At 48.1% G+C, this 11,776-nt stretch overlaps 1 protein-coding gene across 1 annotated transcript; it reads left to right on the forward strand.

Annotated features, from left to right (window-relative positions):
- The first annotated feature begins 303 nt into the window (after positions 1-303).
- Positions 304-7,202, forward strand: LOC117064561. The gene is made up of 3 exons (XM_033178621.1): positions 304-468; positions 2,943-3,062; positions 5,386-7,202. The coding sequence occupies exons 2-3, from the start codon at positions 2,986-2,988 to the stop codon at positions 5,633-5,635; spliced, it is 327 nt and encodes a 108-aa protein (XP_033034512.1). The 5' UTR covers positions 304-468; positions 2,943-2,985; the 3' UTR covers positions 5,636-7,202.
- The last annotated feature ends 4,574 nt before the right edge of the window (positions 7,203-11,776 follow it).

Here is an 11,776-nt window from a genome sequence, read left to right on the forward strand (position 1 = left end):
AGCCATGCAGGTCTCCAGGTATTTTGCCATTTTCCTGCTACCACAGAGCCTTAATATAGTAAACTGTATTATTTTTTCAATTATTCATTCCCACCTGTAAGGGAAATGGCTGCACTTCAGTCACGAGTAGGCCAAGGTAGCCTTTTGGTGTAGCATGACCCAGCAGGTTTGGAGCGCAATCACACAACCCCTCCACACATTATGTAACCATTCCATGTGAGGTGCATTAGGTAATCACCCATGTAAGCTTGTGCTTGGCTTGAAGCCACTATTATCAGTACAAAGTATAGTTACCCTGCTAATGCTGTACATATGGCTTGCGCCCAGGCTTTCCTGTTCCCAGAGAGAGAATAAAGCCATTGAAACCATCCACAATTCCTCAAGTGTTTTTCCATCTACCCGCCACTCACTGACTCCCCTTGGACCTCAGTTAGAATCTGACATTTGGTGTCATGAACAGATCCTGACGTAAGTGAGACTTTGGTCCCCACGGATTCCAGGTTGGCCATGTGGCTGCATCATGAGTTGTGGTACCCAGCAGCAGCTATGCTGCTCAGATGGGCTCTGGTGGAAACCTGGGCAGCAGTAGATGGGTCCTCCATGAGCATGGAGAAGGCGCTGATGCAGCTGGAAGCCCAGAGCACCAAGAAGAAGCAAGCTTTTGCTGGCAGAGTTGGATAGCATTTTTGACTGTGCTATGAGAAGTACACACCAAGTCCCTGAGGGATGAAGCACAGGTAAGGGCCCTCCAGGCACAGGTCAGGCCCCTGGAGGCCCAGCTACACAACTCAGAAAAAAGAATTAGAAACTGCCATGAATGAGAAACTCCAGGAGCAGGCGGGATGCTTGGACGTTCACTATAGAGCTTGGAAAAGGAATTAGAGGCTGCTGTGAATGCAGGCCTGGGTGCATCATCTTGACTGGAGACCCCTCACTTGGTCTGATACAAAGGAGGAAGAACCCCTATTGCAGGCTCACCCAGTGGTCCCTCAGAAGGTAGATCATAAACAGCCATTGGGGCCACAAAGGCACACTCAGGGACCACTCCCCCCCCACTGTAATACGAAATACTTTATATACTGCCTATACCCCAACTGATTTGCAGGAATTAGGCAAGCAGTGCCACCAGTGTCCAGAGGAACCTCTGTCCACCTGGATGCTTCATTTGCAGGATAAGGAAGCAGATAATATCTCCTGTTCTGCCTCTGAGGTGGAAAATCTGGCCTCTATCATGACTCACCCCTCCCTCCATCAGCAGTTGCAGGTGAGTAGGCAGTTGGCGCAAGGGCAAGGTGACCACACCCTGATTGAGTGGCTATGGGCAGCCATACAGACTGTGTGGATCAATGCCGATGAATGAGTGGCTATGGGCAGCCACACAGACTGTGTGGATCAATGCCATTGAAATACTCAAAACCATGAGTAAATGGTAGTCATATGCCGATTTGGTGCAAGTCATCTGGGAGATGGGTATGCGGCAGGCTATGTTTGACCTGAATACCCGGGGACGAGATGATGAATGTTTCATCTCCCAAATGAGGGATCTTGTGTTGGGTTCTGTGCCCCCAAATGCCTTTGGCTCCCTAGCTGCTGTCCTCACCCCAGATGTAGAGCACTGCATACATGAAGTGACCACTGCTATGGTGGCTCTCAGGGAAGCAGAAGTCTGCCAGTTGGACCAAGGAGTCTGTGCCATACAATAGGGGAAGATGCCCTACCTTCAGGGGGCATCCCATGGGAGAAAAGGGGGCTCCAATGAGTGACACACTCACAGATGTGGGTAGATTTGATTTTGGCCAGGGTTGACCAAGAGAAAATCGATAAGCAGCCCAGTGAAGTTCTCTTAACTTTCTGGAGACAGTTATCTCAAAGCAGCAATTCCAGAAAATACTCAAGGGGCAGAAGGATATTGCTATGCAACCAAGTCCTACCCAGGCATTTCAACTCAAAGACTACTTGCTGCAGCCAGGCAGAAATCTAGAACCTTTTCTGTTTAATTAGGGAACTGGCAGGGGCACCCAGCTTGGGGGGAAATCAGATGACTGGAGGCCACATATGGAATTAGGGATCCACTGGTCCCCCACCAATGTGCAGTGGGTACTGGCACTGCTGGATACTGGCACAGATTGCAGCCTTGTTTGTGGGAACCTGGATAAGGTTCCTGGCAAACCTGCTAGCACTGACAGCTCTGGAGGCCAGTCAGTGAAAGTGAAACCTGTATCTCTGTACCTCGACATTGGCCACTTGGCTCCCCATGTATATACTATGTATGTCTCTCCCGTACCAGAATACATTCTAGGGGTGGACATTTTACATGGCCTGGTGTTACAAACTACGGCCAGGGAATTCAGACACCAGGTGCATGTGGTGAAGCTCGTGCTGCGCAGACATACGCATCACTAGCCTCGGGTCCTGCCACAACCCCGACGAGTCACTTCCACTCATCACTACCATTTGTCGGGTGGGCATACAGAGATAACTGAGACAACTAAAAAGCTGGAGGTGCAGATAGTGCGTGGCACCCACAACCCCTACAATTCTCCAGTGTAGCCAGTTAGAAAGCCTGATGGAACTTGTCAGATGACAGTGGGCTATCGGGAACTGAATAAAGTAACACCCTCTTTGCATGCCACTGTACCATCAATCATGGATTCGATGGACCATTTGACAATGGAATTGGGACAGCACCACTATGTAGTGGACTTGACCAATGCATTTTTCTCCATAGACATCACTCCAGAGAGTCAGGAACAGTTCACCTTTACGTGGGATTGGTGACAATGGACTTTTACAGTGTTGCTGCAGGGCTATGAGCATAGCCCTATCAAATGTCATGGGTCGTGGTCTAGTTGCCACAGATTTAGCCACCTGGCAATGTCCAGAAAGGGTCAACCTATTCCATTATATTGATTATATTATGTTAACTTCTGATTCTCTTGCAGATTTAGAAGCAGTGGCGCCCCTCTTGTGGCAACATTTGGCTGCATGTGGTTGGGCCATCGGCAAATCCAAGGTCCAAGAGCCTGGATTATCTGCGAGACTCCTGGGAGTTATCTGGTCAGGTAAGACAAAGGCCATCCCAGAGGCTATCATTGATCAGATTCAGGCATATCCCCGGCCCACCATGGTGAAGTAGCTGCAAACTTTTGTGGGACTCCTGGGATATTGGCAGGCATTTGTGCCCCATTTAGCTGAAATAATAAAACCGTTGCACTGGTTAACAAAGAAGGGAGCTACCTGGGACTGGGATGATGTGGCTGAGACTGCCTTCCTGGCAGCCAGGTGGGCTATTCAGCAGGCACAAGCCCTACAGGTAGTTGACCAGGGTGCCCATTTGAGCTGGATGTGCACGTGACCACAGATGGTTCCGGTTGGGACCTGTGGGACTGCATGGAGTTCTTGAGAACTCCAGTAGGCTTTCGGTACCAACTATGGAAGGGAGTTGAGCTCCAGTATTCCATGATAGAGAAATAGCTAACAGCTGTATATATTGCCCTTCAGGCTTGTTAAATTATGACAGGACGGGCTGCAGTCATCATGTGGACAACTTACCCGATAGTGAGATAGGTGCATTCATGGGTAATGACCCCCCCAGACTGGGACAGCACAGACATCCACTTTGGCAAAGTGGGGCATCTACTTGAAGCAGCAGAGTACACTGAGTACACATGTCTTAGCGGCAGAGTTGCAAGGGGTCTTGGGGCCTGTAGTCCTACTGCAAGATAAGGCCATGGGGCCTGAAGCACCCCTAGACCCTGAGCCTTCACTGTTTAAGGAAGGGCATTCCCCCATTCCCGATGGGGCATGGTACACAGATGGATCTAGACAAGGTGCTATTGCTGCCTGGACCGCTGTTGCAGTCCAACCTAGTACTGACACCATGTGGTTTGAAACCAGGTATGGACAAAGTAGCCAATGAGCTGAACTCAGAACAGTGTGGATGGTGATCACCAAGAAGTTGACACCTGTGGTAATCTGTACCTATAGCTGGGCAGTCTATTGAGGCTTAACCTTGTTGTTAACGATCTGGAAAATAGAGAAGTAGCTAGTCGGCTACTGACCCATTTGGGGCCAAGCCATGTGGCAAGACCTCTGGGAAAGGGGTCACAAGAAAAAAATAACTATTTATCATGTGTCAGGCCATATGCCTTTGACCACCCCGGCAATGAGGCAGATGCCTTGGCCAAGATCCAATGGTCAAGTAGGCACCTACATGAGATGTGGCCTTGTGGCTACACTGGAAACTGGGACACATCGGGGGTATGCTGATGCAACAGGTCAATAAGCATTGGGGTCTGTCCCTGCCCACACAAGACATTTGGGAGGCTTGTCAGAAATGCCCAGCATGTGCTCAGGCATACCCTAAACAGAGGCAGCTGCCCAGTGTTACACAGGTAATGATAGGGCAAGTGCCTTGACTTGCAAGAGTATACACATGCACTAACAGCTGTGGGCATGGCCACAGGCCTGTTGTTCGCCTACCCTTGCAGGGTGACTGACCAACAGAACACCATCTGGGCCCTGCAACACTCATGTGTCCTGTATGGTTGCCCTCTGGCCATTGAGAGTGATAGGGGAACATATTTCACTGGACAACAGGTACAACAATGGGCACAACCAATGGACATAAAGTGGGGATTCCATGTGCTGTACAACCTGCTAGCTACGGGTATGATTGAGAGATACAATGGGCTCTTGAAAAATAGGTTATGCTTGCATGTCACACCCCCATCTTTGCTGGACCGGAGTTCAAGGTTGGACCTGGTGCTCCAAACCTTGAATGAACAGCCTTGGAAATGTGGCTGGTCTGGCCCTGGTGAAGGCTTTGTTACACTGGGCTGCCCACCCGAGCCCCCCCCCCCTCTCCCCACTGCCACCTTCAGTTGCAGATACAAACCAAGAATTACCTCCTCCAACCAGGTATGGGGATGAATGGAAACCTGTTGTTGCCTGCCCTAATGGCCCCTGAAGGCAGGGGAACAGAAAACCTGGCTTTGGCCATGGACCCTCCAAGACCCCACTGCCAGTGGTTGGCCATCATAGCTCTCTGGGGGAAAGGCCTACACTATGACTTGCATGTCACTCCTTGGGTGTTCAATACATGGCCCTGTGGTTGATTATAGAAAAATGACCAGGGAAGGAACCCTTCTCTGGGGAACATATGTACTATCTGTGTGGCCTATTATGAGCTTCCCTGTGACTTTGGCACAGATACAAGACTGAAAGGAACCATGGGGTGCTGATAAAGTGTGACACTATCTCCCAGGGCAAAAGCCCTTGGCATCTGCATTGTTATCCAGAGATGAAAGGTTAGACTGTATTTTGCTTGAGGAACGTAATTTAACTCTGTTAGTACCTGTGCCTGCTCTGTCATTTCGACCACAGGTTAACATGCTCCAACTGCATTGTGGACTGGGCCCACACCTTTGCTGAGGTGACCAATGTTTCCAACTGTTGGATCTGCACCACCCTTCCAGGAGCAGTTGCAGATGGCTTGCCTTGGCACAAACCTTCAGCATCTGCAGAGAAATGGACATGGCTGGAGACTTTGATTCCCATGGCCGACACCTGGAATGCAACATGGCAAGATGCAGACAAAGGATGCTGCAAGAACCACGGCATGCCCACCCCCTGACTGGCCCATAGCGTTTATGATGGGAGGGGCTGGCTAGTAGGGAAACAGGTAGTACCCCCCGGCCCAGTGCATAGAGCAACACTGGGGTAACACCACTGTGGGGTGGGTACCCTGCACAGCCTGTGTAAACATAACACATGTCACCACACTGAAGGTATGGTGGAACATGCGACCCCACCAAGGTCAGGCCCTGATGGATTTTATGGCCCCTGGGAGTTTATGGGTCATTGGGGACACAGGGTGTCCTTACTTACCAACAGACTGGCCTGGACATTGTACCTGAGGTTGGCCTTGCGTACCTGGCACTGTTCTCCCTGCTTTGCCCAGATGCCTGCATAACTGGGAGGCACCATGCTCTCAGTTTTTGTGAGTGCAAGGAAGCCCCTGGTGGTTCTACACCTTGGAAGTGACTATCACTGGAGTGGGTGTCATAACTGTAGAAGCAGAAGTTACTGCTTTTGCAGAGCACACCGCTCGGGTTCTGAATCACACCCGAGGGACCCTCCTGTTAATGGATGCGGTTGATCAGATCAGAAAGGTGGTGTTACAAAACTGAATGGCCTTAGACATAGTCACTGCTGCCCAAGGAGGCACCTGTGCCCTTTTAGGAACACAATATTGTTCCTTTATCCCTGACAGTCAGCAGAACACAACAGTAGCCCTTCAAGGGACATTAAGTTTCTAGGGAGCCTTACTGATGACCCCCTGTGGAGATGGAGGGGCATCCCTAGGCTCTGGACTGTGCTGGGCCCTAATATAAATAGCATAACTGGGATCCTAGTAGCTGTTGCTCTCTGTATTGTTGTTGTGGGTTATAGATTCAAGGCTCTGCCCTATAGGCACACGTCTCTGCCTGGAGGACACTCTTGGCCTAGGTAGTCTAGGGTAAGGGAGATGGCTGCACTTTAGTCAGGAATAGGCTGAGGCAGCCTTCCAAAGCAGCATAACTCAGTGGGTTTGGAGCACAGGCACACGACCCTACACATTATGTAACCACACCACGTGAGGTGCATTAGGTGATCATACACATGAGTTCATGCTTTGTTCGGAACCACTATTGTCTATAAAAGGTATAATTACCTTGCTAAAGCTGTACATATGGCTCACCCCCAGGCTCTCTCATGCCCACACTCACTTGCACTTAGAGAGTAAAGCCATGTCAAAACTGTCTATGATTCCTTGAGTGTTTCTCCAGCTACCCGCCACTCACCCCACCAACTCCCCTCAGACCCCGGTTAGAATTTGACGCCACCCCTTTCCCTGTAAAAGGAGTGCATTCCTGCCCACTGCCATGTAGCTTTCCATGTCCCCAGTGGGAGACCCATGCATCCCTGCCCCATTGGCTTTCAGCTTTGACCGAAGGAACAAAAGCAGACATGACAGAGACCATATCCAAGTAGAAGCTTTAAGAGGCAAAACAAGTGTCCACAGTACTCCTGGTCTTTCTTTCTGCTATGAGAATAGCATGGCCCATTTAGGAAGCTGTTCCTTCAGCTTGAGTTCCTGAATGGGAAACTGCTGCTTCAATCAATGCATAGCCTCCCTTTAACAAACCTTGCAGTAGAAATTTCTGAGATTTGGAGATCATTTGTTACTACAACAATACTGACCACTACACAGGGTGCATGGTGTTTCTCTGCCTGGAACAATCTGCCAACCTCACTCCTTTGCATTGTTAACTCCATCCGAGTTCTAATCTGACTGTTTGACCTGGACAAACCTCTTCACATGCTTTCACAGCCCTGGGTATGTTTCCTCCTTAGCCTTTATCCCAACTGCCATTTCACCACTTGTATGTGATTATTCAATCAGTATCTGCTGTGGTATAAACTCCTAGAGTCAGCACTTTGCCCAAAACCACACAGCTGAAAGCTGGTGGAGCCAAGGACTTGAATTCCAGCAGTCTGGTACCAAATTCTGTATTTGTAACAACTGGACTAGGCTGCTATTAATTTCATCTGATGAATGGTACCATCAGAGACCAGGTGATAAGTACTGGGAAAAAAAATTGTGATCTGCACAGGTGACTCAAGGAAACTTTTTTAGTTTCTTTATTGTATACACAAAATCACCTGAGCTTCCAATGAGATGTGGATGAGCAGCCTCAAGACAGCATATCTTCTTGGGTAAATATAGATTTAAGGGTAGGTTTCCCTACTCTCATCAGTGTCCTCCACCCAATTCACTAGGAACACAAAGCAAATTATAGTAACAACAACAGCATCAACACCTTGGTCCTCTTCACACCCCTTGCTGTGCCTAGCAAGATGCTCTGTACGTATTAAGTGCTTAATCAATGTGATTTGAATCAAATGGATCCTGTAGTCTTTATCTTATGATTAAATGCTTGACATAAACGGTCATATGAGACCTAATTGCACATATAGTAACTCCACTTGGTGGGGCAGGTGGGATGTGAGAATTTCATTCTAAAACTGAATATGACTCTAGAAATTAGGAACCTGAACACAGACTGCCTCAGCCATAGAGCAGGGAGAGGATGAGTGTGGGGCCCACACACCTGGGTTCTTCTCCAAAAGTAGAGAGCCTGGAAAGGGGCTGGCATGGGGAAATTGGTTTTGGAACAGGTGATCTTGAGGGGCCTGCAGATCTCCTGGAGGTGATGAGGTGTGAGGCCTGGGCCTCAGGTGGAAAAAGGGCAGGACTAGAGTTCAGTGTCAGTACTGGTGTAATAACAGTTAAATGACATCATTTCTAAGGCCTCTTATAGCTGGAATATCTTTGAGGCCAAGGCTCTCGCCTCTGACAAAGCTCATTTGTGAGTTAAAGAGAGGAGGCAGAAGCTGGAGTCAGCTGCAGAATTCCTGAGGGGAGGGTAGAAGAGTGAGTTGGAAACAATGTGAAATAGCTGGTTCCCAACTCAGCTGGTAATAAAGAATTTAGGTTTATTCCCAGGCAGTATTTCTTCAAGTATACAGGTACAAGACAATCCAAATCACAATCACCCCAAAGAATTTTTTTTAAATATGAATTCTTGGGCCCTTTGGAATTGAGAATTGTGTGCAGAAATCTGTATTTTTCATATTCCAGATAAGACTTATGAATCCTAAAATCTGGCAATTTCTGGAAGAAAGTAATACTAACTTGCCTGGGTAGGGAAATAAAATCCCAAATCTTTAGATTTGGTACCTGAATAAGTGTTCTTTTTCAAGGATATTTAAGTCACCTTTAAGACCACCTGTGGATTCAGTGGAACAGTTGTTAATTGGGGTGACTAGTTGTTTTTTAATAACAGACATGCCGTACATTGCTAAACTGTCCTTGCTGATTTCCCTAACACTACACAGAGGAAAAACTAGAATCTCTTTACTTCTTGTGAGCAAATTTCAACCTGTTGCTCAAGTTCTCTCTGCTGAGAATAAGGGTAGATGCGGCATCATCCTGAGAAAAGCTTGCAACCTTGAGGTACTGGTGCAATACGGCCAAATCTCTAGCACCAAAGACACAGCCAACTTGGTTTGTATTAAAGCCATTTCACGCAGCAGCTAAGCAGAGACCCCATCTCCTGATACTTGTTCTTCATATTTCTATAGCTTTTTAATCAAGCACTAGAAAACAGGTACTCTTCATCTTTTTGATAGCAGGGCCAAAGTCCCAAGTTCTGGCTCTAATTAACCCAGGTGCTCTCTCAAAATCAATTGCATGGCCATAGTTGGGCTGGTGGAGACCAGGGCTAGCCACCCACCAGCTAGGAGCAGTACACAGGCAGTCTCTCTGGGGTGCCTGAGCTAGTTAGGCCAGTCCTGCCAGAAGCCAAGGGAGGAGGGTGGAGATGCAGGGCTTGGAATAGGAGCCTAGAGTGGATAAGGAGGGTGGGGCTAAGCAGGTTTCTGTAGCAGGCCCAGAGAGGAGGAAATTGGGGTGGAGGAATCGTGTTCAGGCATGTGACACTGAAGGCTGGGCTTCTATATGGGTGGGGACCACCTGCTCCAGCCACCCATGAGAAGGAGGTTCTCTGGCAGTCGCTCCCCTTTGATGGGATATCTGGGGGTGGTAGCAGCTCAATCTTTCTCCCTAGTGTCCCATCAGAATAAAAACGCCCAAGGAGTACCAACCCTCCCTGTCAGCTGTGGAGCTTACACCAAGGAGGTAGGAGGTAAGCGTCTTGTTAGATTCTAAGGCTGGGGGGTGGTCTTGTCTTCTCAGTTCTCCCTACCAGTTGCTGGCCTGGGGCAGGGATGCTACTTCAAAGGGAGCCTCTGAGGCTGTCCTTCTCCTTAGTACTCTGAGTCCTGGGGGCTGCAAACTGTGTTCATCCTCAGCCACCAGCAGCAACAGGATCCCAGGGACCCCCAATCCTCTATCTATTTTGGAAGCTCTTTGTCCAGGGCATACAGGTGACTGTGTTATGAGGGCTGTTGCAGATGATAATGGTGATAGCTCTGTGTGGTCGTGGTACCTTTCACATGCTGAAGAGCAGAGTGCCCTTGCAGGGAACCTCTACCTTAGCTATTGACTGCTTAGAAATGAGTTGCCTGTCTGGACAGTCTATAACATATAGCCATTGGGCACTACATGTACTATTTCAAGGCCTTTTCCAAAAAGGTTACAAAATCACTATGCAAGAATTTGAAAGAAATATGTGTTGGGAAGAGAGGGAGAAGTTGGGATTTTTATGATGGTGCCTCATGAAAATCATAACGGTGAGAGCTTATTGAAGCCTTATGATTTGCAAAGCGTGACTGAGAAGCACTTTATATAGTATTACAAGCCCATGCGGCAGGGCTTGTATCTATCATTACTGATGAGGATGGTGAGACTCAGAGAAGTTAACTGAACCAGCCAGGGTTTACTGATCCCGGAACCCATACGCTTGACTTCAGTTGATGAGGCCATATTTGACCAAGAGTCTTCCAGTTTCAAAGTGTACAGGGCTGGTGAGGAACTACTTGGGTTTATAAATAGCCTTTGTCCAGGCAGAACAGAGGTGACTGCCCCCATCCCCAGTGACCATGCTCAATAACTAATTCAAAGCTTGGTTTCCTCTTAGACCTCAATGGCCCGGTCTTGTGGGCTTGGAGACTGTTAAAAGTCCCTGTCAAAAATATGTAACCCATGGCCTGTGCCATTTAGAATACAGGGACTGTGCAGCTCAGGGGTGAAGCTAATCCTTGAAGCTCTAGAGCAGTCAATAAAAAAGGGAAGGAAATGTGTTTAAGAAGAGCTGGACACTGAGCCAGTCTCACCTCCAAAGCATGGTTCACTGGACTTATGACTCTAAACCTGGCCCTCTCCCCACCCTCACCTAATATCAGGGGCGCCAACCTATGGGGAGTCAGCAGCCCTGGCTGTTGCTGTCTGTTTCCTTCTCAGGACCTCGGCACTTGGCCTTCCCTCTGCCTGGAACACTTATTCCTTGGCTTTTCCCAATATTAGCTTCCTATTTTTAATCAGGTCTTGGCTCAAAGGCCATCTCTTCACAGAGAGCTTCCCAGATCACAGCATCTAAGATACTTCCCCCACTTCCTCTCCCTGTGTTATTTTCATAATGCCTATCATAACTGAGATTCTGTCTTCCCATTTATTTTTTAACTCTCCACTTAGCATAAAAGTCCCATGAGTGTAGAGACCTTTCATATCTTCTACCTCCTAGACACTACTGTGTCCGCTGGGCTTGGCAGTTTCTAATAATAGCAGGGCCTTGGCTAATGCTTGTTGAGTCAATGAGTAATCGAAGGGAACAGGAGATATCATGGCCACCAGTTTACCTCTTTCTCATTCGATAACTCTGCTCAATCCACCTCAGGAAGGTAAATACCTTGGTCTAAAAACAAAAGTAAAGAACACCTGGATTTTTAAGAGCTCAGGGAGCAGCTGATTTCATTCTTGGGGTAAGATAAAAAGGCTAAATGGCATCACATGGATTTAGTCTCCTGAGAAACAGTAAGGTGTGGTAAGACCGGCTCTGCTGACCAGTCTTGAAAAGCGACAACATTTATGACTCACCCCAGCTTGTCCTTCTAGACACCAGGTATGGTATTGATCTTAACGATGTGGGGGTACATGTCATGCCAGTACAATTTCAGAAAGCTGAAAGTGCACCCTTTTGCCCTGCTTTATCAAGCCACCCACTTAAATTTCCAGTGCACTTTGCTCACGTATCTTTCTGTTTTGGCTGTC

This window comes from Trachypithecus francoisi, unplaced genomic scaffold (assembly GCF_009764315.1).
Source record: "Trachypithecus francoisi isolate TF-2019V2 unplaced genomic scaffold, Tfra_2.0 Lachesis_group2, whole genome shotgun sequence".
Taxonomy (NCBI): domain Eukaryota; kingdom Metazoa; phylum Chordata; class Mammalia; order Primates; family Cercopithecidae; genus Trachypithecus; species Trachypithecus francoisi.

Excerpts from the sequence above, each read along its gene's own strand:
- LOC117064561 (XM_033178621.1), top strand. The coding sequence starts at position 2,986 with ATGTGGTTGGGCCATCGGCAAATCCAAGGTCCAAGAGCCTGGATTATC. Across the intron at positions 3,063-5,385 it reads CCTGGGAGTTATCTGGTCAG|GTTAACATGCTCCAACTGCA; the intron begins GTAAGACAAAGG and ends TTTCGACCACAG.